This window comes from Apium graveolens, chromosome 6 (assembly GCF_009905375.1).
Source record: "Apium graveolens cultivar Ventura chromosome 6, ASM990537v1, whole genome shotgun sequence".
NCBI classification, from domain to species: domain Eukaryota; kingdom Viridiplantae; phylum Streptophyta; class Magnoliopsida; order Apiales; family Apiaceae; genus Apium; species Apium graveolens.
The window spans coordinates 126,672,335-126,693,628 of NC_133652.1; the positions used below are offsets into that span (position 1 = coordinate 126,672,335).

Below are 21,294 nucleotides of genomic sequence, written 5' to 3' on the forward strand. Positions count from 1 at the left end.
AAATAGTATATTTGCAAATTCTTTTAAAAATCAATAGTAAATTTGCAAAATTTTACTTTTTCTTAATTATTTATCAAAAAAACCTCTAATATTTTTTGGTCTTTATTAAATAAAAAAGGGTGGTGCTAAAAATTTGCTCGATGCACTAATCAGGAATTACTATGATATCACTCACTTGTTTTATGCTATTATTACTTGTTTTCTGTGCAAAGTTATACACCTCACTTGTTTTCTGTGTAGACAACATGTTATTATTAAATATATATAAGTTAAAACACATTACACACATACACTTAACACATTAAACACATACATGTTCTTATTTTTAATAAATGACTTATCAATTCATCTTTATTTTATATTAATATAAGTGACTCATATTACAAAATTTATAACATATTTTATAAAATGAGCAGTTTTGAATTAAGTATGAATATTTTTTAATAATAGTTATAATTTATCTTTGTTTTGTTAATATGTGTTAGCTGTAGTAGTATGAAGTTTAAAATATAAATTTTTGTTTTATCTTCTCATTTCTAAAAGTTGTTAATAAAATTGTTCAACTTTTTTCAAAGTTATTTTATGTTAACTTTTTTAATATTAATTTTTTTACTTTAGGTTAAACTAGTTAAAAGATTTATAATGCATTTTATAAAATGAACAAATCATGTTTCATCTTTAAATATTTATTTTAATCTTTTTTAGATAATCATATTTTATTATGTGGCAAAGAATAATTAAATATAGGATACTATGTCAAAACAATTTTATAAAATAATAGAACTTTCATGATTTTTTTCAATAATTATGTACAATAGCTGTGTACAATAATTATTAACTCATTACATTGTATTGATTATTTACGTTACAAATAAGATTTTTCAGATTACCCCGGTGGATAATTATCCTGTTCCATATATTACGGATTTTGATTCAAATTTCGTGAAATTTCTGTACATGGATGGGAGACATTTTTGAAAGTTAGAATCGAAAATTGGAAGTTGATACGTGGTTAAATAATATTCTGTAATTTTAAACATTAATATATATTTATTTTTTTATAAGTGATATGAAGGTGATTGTTTGAAATTCTAGTATATTAAGTAAATTATTAGATTTCCAACATAAATTAATTTAGAAGACTTAAGATTAAAAAGTTAAAAATAATAACAAGTTATGTTAAATAAGTTATTACATAAAAGAAATTATTTGCATTTTATACGGTTATAATTAAATAACCTAGATGTATATATCAACTTACACAAATTAATTAAGTTAAACTCCATTAGAGCATCTCCAAGGCTAATAGCTAAAATGGTTAGCTAAATGATCATTATCTAAAAATTTGTTGAATTTGTAAGAGGTTTTACTCCAGTGGTACTAGGTATAATGGTTAGCTATTTTCAATAAAATTATTTTTTTATTATATATATATATATGAAAATTTTATATGTTAAAATAATTTTAGTTAATATTTAGTTAAATACACGTGAAAATATAAATAATATATTCAATGAAAATATATTAAATATAATAGCAATTTAATATTATCTCAATTGAAATATAATAAAATATTTAAATATAATCAAACATAATTAATAAACATTACTTATATATCTATTATAAAATATATAATTATATTATATTATTTCTATTTGTATTCATAAAAATATGCAATGTATATTAAAATAAATATAATAAAGTTTAAAATATTAAATGTAAAATAAGAATTTTAATATATTTTGATTTATATATATATATATATTAAGTGTAATATAAATATATGTATATATTAATGTTCAGAGTAGCTTAAGTTTGACGTTGATGATTTAGCTAATGGTTAGAGGATCAACATATATAGAAGACGGGATGGGGGATATCTAAAATTATTGCTAACAGGTCTAATGGTTGGAGTGGTATATTTTTTAACTAATATCTAAATCATTCTGTCACCTAGGCTTTTTACGTAACAGGTGAACATGGTTATAGATGCTCTTAATAGGTATTTTGAGCAAATTTTTAGTGCACTTAGCAATCATAATAAAAAAATAAAAAAAGATGGAGTAATAAATTTTAATTTTATCTGCCCCTCCGCGCGTTATGCTACCCTGCTAAAGTTATCAAAAGGGAAAACGCAGAAATGGCGGTTTGGGCGACTCCATCACTACCAAACCTTAAAATTAGCAGCAAACACTATTTCAACAACAACAATAACAACACTCATTTCATCTTCAGCTTCCATTGCAAAATTACCACTCTCATTCGTACTCGCCCAGCCGCTGCTATCACTTCCTCCCAGAGTATATTCATTTCTTCACTACATATTACTAATTATTATTATTATGTAATTAATATTTGTTTATTTTGGCAGCTAATTTGTGTTTTATTTGTTATGATTTTTTTATTAGAACCCAAAAGTGAAATGGCAACTAGTCAGAAGAGAGAGTTGCTAGAACAATACGGTCTTAATCCCGATGATTATCTCTCCGAACCTTCTCCCAAGGTTTCTTTGCTCTCTCACTATCGTCTCTATGTAAATGTTTACGGAAACTCATTGTTGTGCACTTACAATAAATATCGACAATATTGTGTATACCAAGAGAAATTAGCAAATTGTTTTAGCTTAATTTTTGCATATGCAATTCACTAAATTGATAACATTTAAGGAACCTGTCGCTCTAAAACCTCAAGGTTTCAGAGGAAGGCCCTCTCCACGATCTTATATTATTATTCTAACAATGAGATTGTTGTCTAACCTAAATATGAAAATGTAGTTCGTCATGCCCATATATACATCTGTTGAAATCTGAATGAAATTTACTTGAAATAGATTTATGAATTTTTTTTTGTGGAGTTTGTAGGATAAAATTGTTTATATGGGAACACATATCTAAATTAGGTAACGGATAAAGGTTGTCGTATATTTTTATTAAAAAAAATTAGGATATTAGTGTATTGGAATTGGCAGAAAGAAGTCGGAACTGTACCATTGGGTGGGATGGTAAACCCTGTTTTTTTGATGGAATTATGGCCTAAGGAATGCAAAGTAGAGTATGAGGTAGGGGAATATGGGACGCAGAGTTGGTTTGACCATCTTATTAATCTTTATATACCTAAGTTTGAGGGATGCAAAGTGAAATTAACTCTAGAGTTATTCTCTGATTCTATTATCACTTTATATTTTTTTTATGTGTAACATAATGCTTGATATTGTGTTATTTTAAAATTTGAATTTCTAGACTAGGAGGAGAAAGGATACGCAGAAGGAAGGAAGAGGAAAGAAAGGTCCACCCGGAGAAATGAAAGTGAGGCAAATTCGGGAAACTCATAAACTGCTTCAGGTTCATTTCTCTGCTTATTATTCGTTAAAAAAATGTTTTTTAATTGTAAGGTTGTTTATAAGTAATAAGCCACTCATCGATGAACTTAGCAAAAAAAAAGCACTCATTGATGAACGACCTTACATTTGGTGAGGTAAGATTAAAGATTAGCTGGTTAATTGTTGCTCGAATGCTTAATTTATTTTATGTTGTTTTGGGACATGAAATATATTTCAAACGAAGATATTCATTTCTGGAATTTGAAATTTTGCAATTCAATTTCAAATTATGTGTTTGTAAACACTAGAATTTCAAATTATAGTATACTGAGGCGGTGAATATGTGGCGGCGGTCGGTGGTGGGGAAGATAAGGCGATGATCGGTGTGGTGGCAGAGTGGAGAGGGGGAGAAAGTGGAATTTTGAATGACGTGTATTGACGTGTAATTCAATTTTCTGGACATTAAGCTTATATTCAAATGATATGAAATTAAGAAAAATCCAATTTCAAATTTGTTCCACATCAAAACAAGTGATTTGGAACAATATTTATCATTTGAATGTAATTTTGTTTTTTAAACTGGCCATTTATTTATCTGGACAAGGAATTAAACATCCGGATTTCCAAACAGGAATTAGGTTATATGGACCCTAGGAATGCACTTTCTTTTCTTTTTTTTTGTCAAGCACCTTCTTCTTTCAGATATGAAATCAAAGAAATTAATGGTGTTGAATTATCGTTCCTAATGTGACAAAAGAAAAGAGGGAGTCGTGTTGCTACATGATTGAAGCATTTACTATGCATTGCTCTTGCCATGGTTAGACAAAGAGTGGAATGTAGTCACCGACTCACCGTATAAACTTGGGAAATTATAGGAAAAGAATGAAGTTGGATGAACCTCCCACTGTATTCTTCTTATGTGAATAAATAATTTAATATATTCATCATGTTGTTTGATTCGCTATAACCCAACTGTGTAACTGAAAGTAACTTGGAGTTGGAACCTAAATGACGAGTTATTATGTTTGGTTGGCTGTTTTTTAATTTCGGAAAAGGCTTCTATGGTATTTGAAATTAGACCAAAACATGGTAAGTTGTTACCTTGGTGACCATGGTTTTTTGAAGTCACATAGTGATAAGATTATTAATTGATTTAAATTTACCAAAACTATGTAACTACTAGTTATATAGTTGTGAATCAAACACTTGTACTTCATCTTCCATGGAACTATGAGGTTTAACTTGGTTGCAACGAAATTGAAAATACTCAAGTAACTACAAATTGGTGGAACAAAAGAGGCCCATCAAATTCTGCTGCTACTATTTTTTTTAGTTTTTTTTTTATTTCTACCTTTTCCCTCCACGTGCATGAAATTGAACTTAGCAGTTACTTTTCAATTTTTTCTTGTTCCCTTTGTTCAACTGTATAACATTGACTGCAACTAGTGAAACAATTTTCTCATTTGGTATAACAAGTAAATTACTGTGGTTTAAACAATTAAAAGTTTAATGTTAAAGACATTGTACAAGTTTTTTTTCCTTACATTATTACTGACATTGTAGGTTCTTGGAGGGAAGGCTAAAAGAAAGAAATTACTCTCACCAAAAGGCATGGATGTTCGACCTATGATGGAAGTTGTAAAAGGCGCAGCCTTTGCTATGTTGCAGGTAATCATCTTGTCCTACTTCTCTGCAGTGTTGTTCTATCACAGTATCACTGTAAGCTTGTGAGAGTATGGCATACATACATTTACTTCAGTACAATACGAGCGATATCTGTTCACCACCTCCACTTTGTTCAATTTACATTCACCACCTCCGATAAAGAAATCCCAACCTAAGCACCCATGTCTTGTATTGTTGCCTATTTTCACTACTCAAAGCTGCCTCCATGGGTGGCAAAAGAGATCACATGTGACATGCCTATGGAAGGGTGTTTGATGGTGTTTATTTTTAACTTGAACTGGTGAATATGAAGTGCGCAAACCCGAGATGGTTATTCGTTATATTATTGTTATTATTTATCAAGGTCCTAGAAATTTTTAAAAGCTTTCTTTTGCTATTTTTTATAGGCTGCTGGTGGTTGTCCTGCATCATTGAGGCCCGGTCGATGGTTAGACTTGTATAGCGGAACAGGATCAGTTGGCATTGAGGCTCTCAGCCGAGGATGTTCTGAGGTACCGTATGTATACTTTTCCATGATTGATACTGTATGGATAGACTTACTTGTGTAAGTTGGTGAAGAAGCACTGGTTTTAAGTTGGACATTTCATATCATGTATAATGTTTTGACTGAACCTACCATAGAGCACTTACCTTGCGCAAAGCAACATATATCAAGCTCAGAGTACCTTCTCTTGCATGGAACTTCTTCCACGGTTGCACCTATAGCGACAATTAAAGAATAGTGAAAGATAATAATTGGATGTAAACTAACATCTGAGAGAACAGTTGTTTCCAATTGCACAGTCCATGTCACTCTGGTCATGTTGTGCTCTTTGAGTTTCCTAATTTGTTTTTGTGACTGGGTGTACTATGTTACCCGGACTCGGGTATGGGTGTCGGACACGGGTTCGTATCCAAGTGTCGGACTCGGCAATATTCTGAAAAATTTACATGTTTTTGGTCTAAAATAAGTGTCCAAGTGTCCATACCCATGTCCAAGTGTCTAGTGTCCGACATGGGTACTCGAAGCAAAATTAAGAGTCTGGGTAACTAAGGGGGAATGGGATGGTTGCATATTCATACATTGCTCCATATACTTCTTCTGGTCTTGCTCTCAAAAGCTTACAGTTAATTTCCAAACAACAGGTGCATTTTGTTGAAATGGATCCTTGGGTTGTCTCTGATATTCTGCGTCCAAATCTAGAATGGACTGGCTTTCTTGATGATTCTGTAATACATACTGTTCGTGTTGAAAGTTTTCTTGATCGAGCAGAACATTTTGTAGGTATATGATATTTTACCTTTAGTCTATATTGTATATTCCTTTATCCACTCAAATTTGTGCTTTATTACCAAATAGTATAAGATTGTGCGTGTGGACTAGGAATGTATTCTTGCAGTTATATTATAGTTATGATAGTTATAGGCTTTGTAGTGGTTTTTTGATAAAATTTATCTTTATTTAGGTAAAGATGGGCCTTTCGATTACGTAAGTGTTACACCTCCTTACACACAAGTAGATTATGGGGTGCTAATGAATCAAGTTGCAACGTCATCTTTGATTGGAGAAGATACTTTGATAGTAAGCTTTATAGTTTTTTAGCTTATGTATTTGACTGCTTCTCTTTTATCCGTCTAGTTTTGTCCTTTGTCTGATTATTCTTTTATATCCTAGTTAGTGGAGTATCCTTCGAGAACTGATATGCTGGACTCATGTGGAAGTCTTATTAAGGTAATGTGATATGTTTACATGCATTGATATCTATTTGGGATGTACTTTTCCTTCTTATCTGTGATAAGTTGATAATGATTTTATGTAGTCTTGGGTTTTAGGCTTTTAGCCTTCTACTTTCTAGGAGTACCTCAAGTACCAACCTTATGAGCATGGAGCAGCTCGGTAGATATCTGTCATTTTCATTTAATGTGAATTTGGTTAACAGTCAACTTATTTTCCTTCACTAGGGAAAGCTGAGATTAATTAAGTACTTGATGCGTGTATATATATATATATATATATATCTGTAGCATAGTTTTAGGAACTTGGTTGGTTGAACGACAATGTGGTACCTATGCCAGGCCGGCCGGTTCAAGGAAGTTATCAGAAAATGCAAGTGAATAGGTGAAATCCAGCCACAGCTCACAGGCAACAAGTGGTCGTTATGTTATAACTTGGAAACACGAGCGTTTTAGTATAAAGTGAAGCTATTAAATAAAAAGAGTTAAAGACAATCGATCTTGTTCAGAGATGGTAGCCTATAGCTATTTTTTCTACTTCCGCGAAAGGATTCCTGAAAGATAGTGATTGTGGTAAAAAGAGATTGCATTATGATTTATATTGAAACTTCAGGAGTGTATCGAATAATGTTTGGAATTTAAAACTATGGAGGATATTCATTTAGTTTTTTGACAGTCTAAAAAAATTTAGTTATAATCAATCAAAGATTTAAAATACCCATTCACAACTCAAGTATGAATCAATTTTCAAGGATTTACTTGATGATGGATTATGTTTGTTTTTGCGGTTTTATATACAACAAATTCTTTTAATATGTCATGTAACTGAGATTTCCAAAGATTAAAAAAGGAATTTTTTTTACCTAGAAACGTATCATATTACATTATCCTTTACTATACTTTACATTTGTTTTCATATTACATCACTTCTCTCCTACATGTAACTCTAACCATATCTCTCTTCAAATTTAATATTGTAGCAAGTTTTTTTTAATCCTAGTTTTATGATAATATTTAGTAGTAATATTTTTGTTCTCTTTATATACATATCTTGATTTTAATTGCTAATGTACGAATATATTTACTCTATACTGTTGAACCATTGCTTTTGCCACTTCAACGGATAAGCTTTAAAGCAAAAGAATTTGAAACTATGGTCTCTACTATTTAGTATTTACTAATAATATTTTAATATCAAAAAAAAAGAAAAACTAATCTTATATATTTTCACTACTTAATACTATATGCTTTGTAATGAGACAGTCAACATCTCAGTGCCTAAATAGTTGTCTTGTAATGTTGGTGCAGATAGCTGATCGCCGATTTGGTCGGACTCATTTAGCAATATATGGACCCCTTTGGGCAAAGAAAAAGAGGAAGTCAGAGATCTCACATCAAGCTTTAGGAGAAGTTTGAGCTTAAGTTAGTATGAACAAATACAACATAGCTTCTCCGTTGCCCTTTTTGGTAGTGCAATATTTACTGCTGTCACAATTGTTTCAAGGTAAATATGTAATGTATGTTAAAGTAACATCCTTCATGTTAAACATACTTCTGTACAATGACATCCCATCATCCATATTGTGATAGTCTCTTCTTAAACGAAATTATTGTTTGCAAATTTCAGGCCATTGCCCTTATGACGCTAAGGCTTTCATTGTTCCATATTGCTAAACTTATGTGAGGAGATAACATGACACCACAACTTTGTCCAGTATGCAAGTACATTTAGTTCATGTATTGCAGGCAAAATAGACAGATAGATGTATATTTGCTTATCTTTCCCATGATGAGTTATAGAATGTGTAAATAGCATTGTCCTTTGAAATGCTTGTGAGCACTTTTTTGATTTTCTTTAGTTGATCATTTACATGGAAATAGTATGACCGACACTCTAGAATAGTAGAATCAACATTAACATGATTACACCATGTGATATACTTACTGCCAAAACAGGCATTGACAAGCTTGGTGCCAGCATTTAGCTGTTGCTGTTACGCTGTATGAGTATATTTTTACAGTCAATTGGATCTTCTATTATACTCTATAAAGATGTAGGATTGAGATAATTGCCAAATTAGCTTCCTGCTTAATGCTCACCAACTCACATCACATCAAATATATCAGCAACTGATTATTTGTATTGTTTGATGTCCAATTCTGTTCCTATTGCTATTTTTAGCAAACAAAAACACATCTGAATTTCTGCCCTCCAGATTCAAAATCAGTATATTGGGGCTCGTCGTTAGGACTTGGAGGCTGGAGCATTTATTTCTTCTGACAGATTTTTATCCTGTCATTCACTGTCTTCTAAAAAAGAGTATCAAGGAAGGTGTCTACATGCATCTCAAATTGGGTAAAATCAGGTAACTTGGATTTGATTTGGTATATTGTTAGGGTCAGAGAAATTCCCATCAAATTGTGGTGAGTTGCTACATAATTTCAGGATGAGCAATTTGACTGGGTTACAATATACAAGGAAGACACATTTTGTTAAATGAGTTTTGTAACTCAGAGTGTCAATACACCAGCCTGTTATGATTGAGATTTCATATACCTTGGATGTAAGTTTCAGTTATCTAACTAAGATTGAAGAGAACATCAAAAACGCACATTAACATTCAAGTATGAAGGAAATGATCGAAGCTTTATCTATAAGAATCAGTGTTTATTTACAGAGAGGAAAGTGTATTTCTATATTTCAGTTTGTTACTTCACAGCTAAGTCTATCTGATTATATATAGGTGATGTAAGTCACTAATTCTGTTACGCCTACGTGGCAGCTATGACAGGCTGTTTAAATAAACAGAGACCATGAGCTGTGCTGAGATGGAATGTACAAGCTGATAGATTAACCAATACCCCCCTTCAAGCTGGGAGATGGCGAGATGGTGTGTGACAGCGACATACCCAGCTTGGAAAGCAAATCTTTAAACTGAGGTGAAGGTAATATCTTGGTGAGAATGTCTGCTAGTTGGTGCTGAGTAGGAAGGTAAGAAAGTTGAAGTAAACCCTCGAGGACTTTGTCACGAGTAAAGTGACAATCAAGTTCAATGTGTTTAGTGCGTTCGTGGAAGACCGGATTTTTGGCTATGTATAAGGCGGACTGATTGTCACAGTGAAGAGTAATTGGTTTAAGATTGGTAACACCAAGCTCTTCGAGAAGACGAACTAACCAGGTTACCTCTGAAGCAGCAGAGGCCATTGCACGATACTCAGCCTCTGCTGAGGAACGAGACACGGTCGATTATTTTTTCGACTTCCAAGACACTGGAGAATGGCCAAAAAGCATGATATAGCCCGTAATAGATTTTCTAGAATCAACACAAGATGCCCAGTCGGAGTCCGAAAATGCTTGAAGAGTCAGAGAAGATGCAGCATTGAGTAAAATTCCTTGGCCAACTGTATGAGCCACATAGCGAATAGTGTGACAAAGAGCATCAAAATGAGACTGTCTAGGATTCTGCATATATTGACTCAAAGTCTGGACAGCATAGGAAAGATCCGGGCGTGTATTTGTTAAATAATTCAATTTGCCCACGAGAGAACGATAATACTCTGGCTGAGAATATAAAGGACCTGCTGTAGCTGAAAGTTTCAAATGTAATGGTAATGGTGTCACGGTTGGTTTGGAAATATCGAACGTGCAATCCCTTAAAATATCTCGAGTAAATTTTCGCTGACTTAGGATTATGCCATTCGTAACATAACCTACTTCAAGGCCCAAAAAATAATGAAGAATACCTAAGTCCTTGATGCTAAAGACATGATCCAAATGAGACTTGAGATCGTTAATTTCCTGAGAGTTATCACCTGTAACGATAATATCGTCGACATAAACAGCAACAATGGTGATAGTACTAGATGACCTCTTGATAAACATACTATAGTCATTCCGTGACTAAATATAATCCAAAGAAATTAATTCACTGACTAGCTTTTCAAACCACTTACGAGAGGCTTGTTTTAAACCGTAGAGAGATTTTCGTAAACGACAAACCTGTTTAGCCTTATGAGGAACACCCGGAGGGACTTTCATATAGACCTCTTCACTAAGATCGCCATGAAGAAAGGCGTTGTTTACGTCTAGTTGAAACAAAGGCCATTTACGGTTAGCAGCAAGGGCAATAAGGCAACGAACAGAACTCATTTTGATAACAGGCGACAATGTTTCGTCGTAATCAATACCGTGTTGTTGAGTAAATCCTTTGGCGACCAAATGTGCTTTGCAGCGTTCCAAAGACCCATCAACATGTAATTTGGTCTTGTAGACCCATTTACACCCAATGGGCTTCTTGCCGAGTGGCAATTCAACGAGATCCCATGTGTGGTTAGAATTGAGTGCGGTAATCTCCTTATTCATAGCATCGACCCATAATGGGTTAGCAGAAGCCTCTGTGTAACTAGTAGGTTCAATAATAGATTCATGATGAACCAGAAAAGCCTTGTGATAGGAAGGCATATCATCATACTTTACCAGATTGCACCAGTGAGATGAATGAGTTTGTATCGTGGCAAGATTACAATGATAAGAGTGAAGGTAGGCTGGTGGTCTTTTAATGCGTGTAGATTGACGAACTTCCGGAACAGAACTAACAACAGCATCATTCTCAACAGGAGAAGAATGATTAGTATCAACAATGGAATGAGATGAACTAGATGCAGAGTCAATAACTGTATTGGATTGATCAGGAAAATTAGTGTCATGTATAGGAGTTGTGGTGATAGAAGAATTAGATAATGTTGCGACATTGTCAAAGTGAGATGGGTGTACAATAGTAGTGACAGTAGGAAGAAACATGGATGAAAGATAATGAGATTTGGATTGACTGGATAATATATGATAGGGAAAATGATGTTCATAAAACACGATGTCTCGAGACACAAATATCTCAGAAGTTGATAAATCAAGTACTTTGTAGGGCTTTTGATGAGGGGGATAGCCCACAAATACACAAGGTCTGGCACGAGAAGAAAATTTTGTGCGAGTATGTTTAAGTGAAGAAACATAACACAAGCAACCACACACACGCAAATTATCAAGAGAAGGAGTTGTCTTGAAAAGTATGCAATATGGTGTACTATTATTAATGCTCCTAAGGGGCATCCTATTTATCAAATATGTAGCACATAAGATGGACTCACCCCAGAAATGAGCTGGTAGATTGGACTGAAATTGTAATGCTCGGGCTGTTTCTAAGAGATGGCGATGCTTCCGCTCCACAACTCCATTTTGTTGTGGTGTGTAAGTACAACTGGTTTGATGTATAATACCTTTGGATTGAAGAAATGATTTCAGAAACCCTTCAGTAAATTCTTTAGCATTATCTGAACGTATAGCTAAAACCTTACAGCAGAATTGATTTTCAGCATACGCAATAAACTTGGAGAGGACAATTGGAACTTCAGATTTATATCTAACCAAATGTACCCACGTATAACGGCTGTAATCGTCAACTATAGTAACAAATTGATTACAATTGTTATGATTCTTAACCTTGTAAGGTCCCCATACATCAACATGTAACAATTCAAAAATAGCAGAACTTTTTATACTACTAATAGGAAATGAGTTCCTAGTTTGCTTAGCTTTGGGACAGATTTGACAAAGTGAATCAGTAGCATCTTCTTGCACTTTACAGGTAGGATGAATCAACTTTAAGTTGGAGAAACGAACATGTCCCAAACGAAGGTGCCATAACTTTGAATCATCTGAAATGCTGAGATATGCAGCCGAAGACTGGAAGAACTGAGGAGCTGAGACAACATGTTGAGGGGTAACAGTATATAAACCAGTGTGGATTTCACCAAGAAGAAGTGGTGGATTCTTCCGAGAAGGGTCCTGAAGATGACATTGTGTTGCAGAAAATATAACATTAGAATGCATATCTTGACAGAGTTTACGGACTGACATCAACCTATAATTGAAAGTAGGGACGAGAAGCACATTGGTCAATGTGATTTTATCATTTAAAATCACTGTTCCAACATGTGTTACCCTAATTTTACTTCCATCTGGTATAGTTATGAAACTGTTTGTCTCAGCTATAGGATTAAGAGTAGAAAAATCATCTTGATAAGGACTGATATGATCTGTAGCCCCACTGTCTAGAAACCATTCTTTAGTAAATGAAGACAATAAGCACATTTTACCTGCAAGTAAGGCATGTCCATTGTGATTCTGAATATCTTGATCCCTGTCTATGAACATCTGTTTTCCAAGTAATTCAATCAAATGATTGTACTGATCCATGGAAATAGGAGGAATAGAGGTAGAAACACTGGTAGAAACAGAATTGGAGTTAGAAACCAATTGATCATTAGTATGATTAGGACTCTGATCAGACATATTAGCATTCTGAGAAAATGCAGCTATTTTCCTTTCCCTAGGTTTGAAACCAGGTGGAAACCCATGAATCTTAAAACATCTTTCAATACTGTGACCATTGATTTTGCAGTTTGTACAATAGTAAGAACTCCCCGGTTTTCTGATGAATTGAGATTGGAAATTAGAATTCTGATGTGAAGAAGTAGGATATGATTGCTGATTAGAGAATTGCTGCTGAAATTTAGCACTAGAGTAATTGCCATTGAACCTTCTTCTATCAGCAACAAATGCCAAAGCATCATTCTGAGAAGTCTGATTTGATACTTCCTTATGATTTTCTTCCTGAACTACTAACCTGTAAGCTTGTGTCACATTCAGCATTGGGGTCATCATTAAGATATTTCCTCTTACAACTGAGAAATTATCAATCAGTTTCATAAGGAACTGAAGAACTCTTTGTTCTTGTTGCATTTTCTGAATTCGTCCTGTCAAATTACAGGAACATTTCTCACAAGTGCAAGTAGGCAGGGGATATGCATCATCCAAACTATCCCATAGGGTTTTGAGTTTTGTATAAAATTCTGAAACAGTAAGTTGTCCTTGATGTAGTTCAGATAACTTTTGTTCTAGAGAAGAGATTTGAGGCATTGAAGCATAACCAAATCTTTCCTCTAAATCTCTCCATATAGCTCTAGAAGTTTTAAGAAACAAAACACTCCTAGCTATATTTTCATCCAAATTAAACAAGATCCAGGAGATAACAAGGTCATTGCAGCGTTGCCAGGCCTTATACTCATCATAAGAAACATCTTCAGGTATACTAATTGTGCCATTTACAAATCCTTATTTGTTCTTAGCAGACAAAGTTAACATCATACTCCGCTTCCAATTATTAAAACCTTCTCCATTAAATTTGACCGAAACAAGCTGATTAGTGCAAGAATCAGAGGGATGAATGTAGTATATACTCGATGGATCTTGATTTGTCTGATTAACTTGATTTGTGTGTGTAGTTGATGAATCAGCCATAACTTTCAACAATTGTTGTTTTACTATGACTCAATTTGCAGAGATTAACAAGACAATAACAAGCTTCTCAATTAATCGGCGATATCAAAGTAACTTGACAGAGATCAAAAAAACAATCAATCAGGAAATCAGGGAGAGATCAAACAATCGAGAAGACCGGAAGAAAATCGGCACAGATTCAACAGAACGATGATAAGAAATAATCGATCGAGTGTATTTTCTTATGTCAACTAATCGAATATCAACATTCAAAGATTATGTAACAATAAATCGTAGATTGAATTAGAAAACACCTGTTTTAAGATGAACAAGACGTTTAGCAGCTTAATCAATCAGAGATCTTCAACAGACACATCAATTTCATCACAAATCTTCAACAGCGATCAACAAGGTAATGGATTTCAGCAGAAATTCGATCAATACCGCTCTGATACCATGTAAGTTTCAGTTATCTAACTAAGATTGAAGAGAACATCAAAAACGCACATTAACATTCAAGTATGAAGGAAATGATCGAAGTTTTATCTATAAGAATCAGTGTTTATTTACAGAGAGGAAAGTGTATTTCTATATTTCTATCATTGTGTTTCAGTTTGTTACTTCACAGCTAAGTCTATCTGATTATATATAGGTGATGTAAGTCACTAATTCTGTTACGCCTACGTGGCAGCTATGACAGGCTGTTTAAATAAACAGAGACCATGAGCTGTGCTGAGATGGAATGTACAAGCTGATAGATTAACCAATATTGGATAACTATTGGTGTGTGATACAGTATATGGCAATTATGAAAACTGATGAAATGATAAATCCGTGGAGTGTTGTTTTTGGAATTTTGTTTACTTAATCATAGTCTGGCTGAATGCCTTTGGAACTCCTGTGTTAATAAAATCAAATCCAGTTCAAGGTGGGACAGAAAAGGGGTCTAAAAAGAGATGAGATTTTTGTAGGAATAGTTGAGCACCCCGGACCATCCTGATTGATACCTTGAGTTCTGTAAGAGGAAGCCTTATCTTTCTTTTTTCCAAATAATACAAAACATTTGCATGTGAAATTGAATTGAGTATTGGTAATTTTAGGGGTGTACGCGGTTCGGATCGGATCGGTTTTGGGGTAAAAGTCGAATCAAACCGCGAAGAGCGATTTTAGAAAATTATCATCCGCAACCGCAAACCGCGTCAATTGCTGTTACGAATTTGCGGTTATTGCGGATCAATTTGGAGTTCAACCACTTATTTTAAAATAATTAATAATTTGCAAAAAAATAAATTCGGAATATTAATAAATTCAAGTTTAAGTTATGTGATAAATTTACATTCAAAAATAAAATACAAACTAATGCTCCGTGTAGAGAAAGGATATTAAAAACATACAAAAATATGGAGGCGAGAGAAAAGAAAAAGAAAAGGATAAATTTTTTTACATGTTTATTACATTTTCCATTTGTTTTGTTATATATCTTATAATGATTGTGAATCTTATAAACGAAGTTTTAACATTAACCTAAGATTAGTTAAAAATGTGTATACTTATTAATTTATATGATATCAATTACATTTTATGAAATATATTTTATTATAAATATATGTTGCGAGTTGCAGTTACGGTTACGGTTGAGATTTTGCGATTTTGAAGAATTTAAAACCGTTCGCGGGCGGTTTTTAAAATTTAAATTCATAACCAACCCGCGTTTTACGATTATCCGCAAAATTCGGTTCAGTTGCGAGCGGTTAGGCAGTTGTATGCGGTTGGATACGGTTGAGGGTAATTTACTTGTACAATCGGTCGAAGACCAGGGTACCTTTTTTTTTTTTTAAATAAAAGGACCATGGTACTTGATTTTATTATATACCATGAACATAATACTTGTGAAGGATTCACTTAAAACCTAATTTTTCGGTTGGCTACACAGACACATGGGTTTCTACCATTGTCATTACGATTACAGTTTAGTATATAAATTTAAGTTTGTTATGGAGTATCCCGAGAATCAATGACTTCTGATATATGTAGAGCGCGAGAGAGTTATGCTCAGCCTCTTTGTTTTCGTTTGTGCAAGGGATTTTCATAGACTATGTGGCTTGAACTTGACTCCATGTCAAGTGTCTCATTGTAGCTGGATTGGTTAAGAATAATGCATATTCAAATAAAAGGAAAAAGAAAAAATGTATTGCAGTACAGGACCTTTAGGCTTCAGCAGATCTCAGCTTCTCAACCTGTTTAAAAGGGTACCTCACAAGTATCATTCAACTATGATCCCTAATTCATCATGATGAATATTTGGTGAAAAGAAACTGGACATGTTTTAGAATCCACTCTTTCTAAAGTGACAGTCCCATGCTATGCATACCTAATTTAGAGTTGCGGGTAAAAAATATAACCAATCATGATAGTCGCAGCTCTAGCAAAGTGACTGCTAGAACCCTGTTTTTGTACATTGAATTCATGTGATAGTTGATTTGTCTTTTGTAACTGCTAGATGCTGGTGTATAATCCTTTCTATTTAATAAAAATCAGTTTGTTCATTGATCTGCAGTCTGTTATTTATTGCAACAAATGAGGCTGCACAAATTAGGTGATTGCTCTTTATTATAAGGTCTACATTGCACAAAAATGCATACCTTTTTTCAAATTTAGGGTTATGTGGTAAACAACAGCAAGTGATACTGAGGTCCCCTTTGAACAACTGCATGAAAATGTACAAACAAAAGCAAAGGTTGGGTTCTATAGTGGACCCCACATCAATAAAAAGAAACAAGGTATAAGAAACTTTAGTTTCATAGGATATCTCACATTCTTCATCTATTTTTCTCACTCAACAAATAGATTACTTGTAGTTGTCCCAGTCCCTCTTGAAAAAAAAACCTGTAGCCAATATCTCACTTAACACATCCCTCAACTAAAACCGATTCTTCTGTTCTACTTCTATCTTGAGTTGCAGCATATGGTCCCCTTTCCGTAGGTCCACAAATTTGCTATATTTGAAGCGGTAGAACAGGGAAAATTAGTCATGGTTGGAAGCGGTAGGATTTCAAGGGGTCTATTGCGATCTGTTTTCTTGTTGGGGTGTCTAGGTTTACTATGTTTTGGGATGATAAGCAATCAACCGAGACGATTGGCAATTAGTACTGTTCTATCAAGTAGAAGTTTCGAGCTTATAGGAAAACAGAGGATTGCTGGTCACCATGCTTCTGGTATTCATTATGTGAGCAAGAGAAGAGTGCCTAATGGTCCTGATCCTATCCACAACAGGTACATCAATGCTGCCTCATAATTTTGCAAGATCATGAGCTTAAAGTTGCCTGTCTTTCAAACATTGAGAATTTAGATACTTTCTTCTACATGACAAACTTCTTCAAGAATCATTTTTTTTTCATAGAATTGTAGATAGCAATTATATTTTAGAGGATAAGACTACTTCTAAGTTGTAACTAGTATCTTGAAGTTTGGAGAGTCCATTTTTTTTTAAAAAAAATTAATAATAATAGCTCCCCTGCACATGCAGGAGATACTTGTGAATTTATAAGAAAAACTGAATTTAATAGTATGCTTACGGCTTCAACTCCTCTTTCGTTCTTATAGAAGCTAACCAACTTTGAATTTTTTCTTCAGGAGAGCGGGGAAGTCTACACGGCCACCAGTTCGAGATTGAGCCTCAAGTCTGGAATACATGCAGAAGTACTTATAGAAGCTAACCAACTTTGAATTTTGAGGAGAAGAAAGGCTTCTTCTAGTAACATTTTGTAAAGCTTTGAAATGAAAATTGTTAAATTTTGTGAATGAATATGGGTTCTGTTGTTTGTAACTGACCAAATTAAAAGTTTTCAGACTTCTGATGGATGCGTGTGTAATCAGGCACATCTGGTATGGTACAGAAGGGCGCTTGATCCAGAATTCTCTCTTCTTATTAATTACCTTATTTTTTAAAAAAATATTGGAGCGCCTCCGTGAAAGTTTAAAAGTACAGGGGCAGCACTTGCACGCAATACATCTTTATGCTAGTTTATGCAGGAATATTTGATCTGAAGCTAGGAGATACAGGCAGGGGTATCAGATTCTGTCCAACCTTCTTTCTGGAAAGAAAATACACAAACATATAAAAAAGACTATCTTATCGAAATTTTTAAAATTCAGATTAGTAAGTATCAAGAGAGCTTTTCCATTTGAAAAGAAAACCAGAAAGGAGAAGATGCTGCATGACTCAAAGAATGCTTTTTAGCAAGTAGTAGATACAAACACATTGTGCAGGCATGCATAATTTAGTAAAAAAATTGATAGTCTTTGAATCCTTTGCTTTTTATTCATGGAGTTGCTTTATGGTTTTCCAGATAAAGCAAATTCCCTTGTTAAAGGAACTTTGGTTTCTCCTTTGAATTTAATCTTTTTGATTATACCCCCCTTGCAACTTCCAACGTCATTCTTGTGTGCTGAACTTAATCAAACTTCATTACTATTTTTTAATGTGCTTTTCTTATTAGTTTGGTATAATAAGATCATAAGAATTTGTATATCCATCCTAGGGTTGTAAATAAGTTGAAACGCTCGTGAACAGTTCGTTGTTCAGTTCAAAAAAAGTTCGCCTCGAATTTGATTTGACTCGTAAATGAGCAGAAGAAGAACACAATTATAAGGTTCGGTTTCTAAATAAGCTGAGCTTGAACATAATATAGTTTGGCTCGAACATTCGCGAACAAGTTCGATTACAATGTTCGTGAATAGGTTCTTGAATAATGTTTGTGGACATCCTAGTTGATATAAATCGTGAATAAGTATATGAATTATTAGTTATATATGCTCGTAAACGACACACACTTATGACACAATATTTAGTAAATAATTGTGTATACATTTATCTACAAATCAATTTACCATTTTTTCTATCCATTTCTTTATTTTTATTAAATGTATTAATTTTTTATGTTTATAGGTTTAAATAATAATCGAAACTCATGCAAAAATCTGGAAATCGTAAACTATGTTGATTGCGATGAAAAGTTCGTTTAATGAGTTCGTGAGCTATATATGAATATTTTCTCGAATAACCTTTTTCATAATGAGTTGATACAGGATCAAAATTTGTGACTCGTCAAGTTCGATAAATAGTTAACGAGCTGATATTAAGAGTTCGATTCGGTTCAGCTCATTTACGGCCCTAATCCCGTGCATGTTTAATTTGAACATGAATTGAACCCCTTAATCACTTGAAAATTAGTATGGAAATGAGGAGTTTAATTGAATAAGCATCTTTAGATAAATGAATTGGATGAGAAGAGAATTTAAAATTATGAAAAGAATTGGGAGATGGAGAAATCACCAGAAATGTGAGAATGAAAGTTATGAACGATAGAGATATGATCATTATGAAGATTGAAGAGTATGTAAGTGAATTAGTAAAACTTAAGGGCTCATCTTCAGGTTACTGTGATGCTTGCTCGGCCTCCTACAGAAGATTTAAGAATGCTAGGAACACCTAACACTGCAAGTCCGCTGGTACTCATTCTTTCACGTAGAATTGCATTTTGCATATTTTATTTGCATGTACATATACATTTGTTCATCATTTATGCCTAATCCGCACTGATGATCTATCTTTTAACGAGAAAAACATAAAATTAAAAACAAATTACTAATTAATCGCGTACAAATATGATAGATGTTGCTAGGTCCAATGCAAGAAGACATGAAACTCTGTGGTTCGGAGAGGTTAAATGTAAGAAGCTCATGGTAAGTACAAGTAAAAATATAGATTATTAACATAACAGTTACCCTATTTGTTGAAGTTTTAAAACCTTTTCTAAAGTTAAAAAAAAAAAAACAAAGCAAACCTTCTGCAGTTTGTTTCTTTCTCTCTTTCACTTTCACTTTTAATTTCTTTCTTTTTTTCTTTCTTCTGTGGGGGGGGGGGGGGGGGGTTGATTTGATTCTTGATAGTTTCGAGAAGCAAAGACCAGTCTTAAAGCTTAAGTGAGATTTAAAATGCAGCAGGGGGAGGGGGTGTCTTTTTTGTTGCATATACCAGTGACATACAGAATCTGATGCATTCTGTTTTTACTGATTTAATTCATTACAATTAGTCCACATTTATTTATTTCCCAACACACTCAAATCTGTACCACATCAACTGCCTCTTGTCTTCACAAAATTACTAATCATCTTCTCACAATTCACAAGCATAATTACTTGTGCATGTCCTCAATATCAGATCTTCTATCAGATACCTGTCAGAGAACCTTATTACTTCAACTATATTTTTAGAGTTTGCCATATATCCACTAACATGGTATCAGAACAGAGAAGTCTCTAACCTGTAATGTATTTTTACGGAATGATTCGAACAACTTACACTATTTACAGCTAGCCTCTTGATAAAGTGCAGGGATAAAAGAAAAGTAATATTTTATTAGAATAAACTTGTTCTTGATTACAAGGACTTATATAGCTAGCAAATAAACTGATGAAGGAAAACATTCAAAGAAGAAAACTATTATTATAATAATAATAATGCAGCGATCCAATAACAATATTAAATATGTTTCATTTCTATTTTCATTTCGGGAAAGAAATATTATTTCACCTCTTTCAAAAGAGACGTACTAACCATAGTTTTATTTGCTTTGCCATTCTTCAATATAAAGGCCGAGCATGTATAACAAACATGCAAAGTTCATATTAGCTAAAAGAGACTATCAAAGGCTCTCTTTTTTTCATTAGTACTTTATGGGCCTATATTGCCTATCTTTTGCACCTGCATACTTGTATTCATAACTAGCGATAACTAATGATAGTATTAGCCTTCAAAAATCAAATCAACGGGCACTAAAAATACGATAAATAATATCTGATTCATCTTTTACCACAAAAAACATCTCCTATAATTTTTTTTTGACGTTAATAGATCTTATTTAATAATATTTCCTACTCCACTCTATCGAACTTTTTTTATTAGATATAATATTATTTGGACTGAGGTGTAGTGTAACTATCGGTGGAGTGGTGATTGTCAAGCACCTTGAATGTAAGAGTAAATAACTTGACGGTGGAAGTAACAAAAAATAACATCAGAGAATGTAATACTGGGTGCCAGATAAATAATGTAAGAGTGAATGTGAGAAATTAGAGTCCGCACTAGTGTGAGTTCCTTTTCTATTTAGACGTTAGAGTGTTGTACTAATGAGTATTCTAAAACTTCATCGGGAAAGAAAGGGAGTATTATACCCAA

The 21,294-nt window shown here is 33.5% G+C and overlaps 1 protein-coding gene across 3 annotated transcripts; it reads left to right on the top strand.

The window, feature by feature from the left end:
• The first annotated feature begins 2,082 nt into the window (after window positions 1-2,082).
• LOC141668944 (uncharacterized) lies at window positions 2,083-8,743 on the top strand. Of its 3 annotated transcripts, XM_074476011.1 has the most exons (10): window positions 2,084-2,300; window positions 2,409-2,503; window positions 3,240-3,341; window positions 4,883-4,987; window positions 5,392-5,496; window positions 6,131-6,269; window positions 6,451-6,566; window positions 6,660-6,716; window positions 8,027-8,222; window positions 8,346-8,743. In XM_074476011.1, the coding sequence occupies exons 1-9, from the start codon at window positions 2,141-2,143 to the stop codon at window positions 8,132-8,134; spliced, it is 987 nt and encodes a 328-aa protein (XP_074332112.1). In that variant the 5' UTR covers window positions 2,084-2,140; the 3' UTR covers window positions 8,135-8,222; window positions 8,346-8,743. The 3 variants fall into 3 exon arrangements, with proteins under 3 accessions (XP_074332113.1, XP_074332114.1, XP_074332112.1); XM_074476012.1 differs by lacking the exons at window positions 8,027-8,222; window positions 8,346-8,743 and adding an exon at window positions 7,061-7,372 and having other exon boundaries at window positions 2,083-2,300; XM_074476013.1 differs by lacking the exons at window positions 8,027-8,222; window positions 8,346-8,743 and adding an exon at window positions 6,805-7,003 and having other exon boundaries at window positions 2,083-2,300.
• Window positions 8,744-21,294: the final 12,551 nt, after the last annotated feature.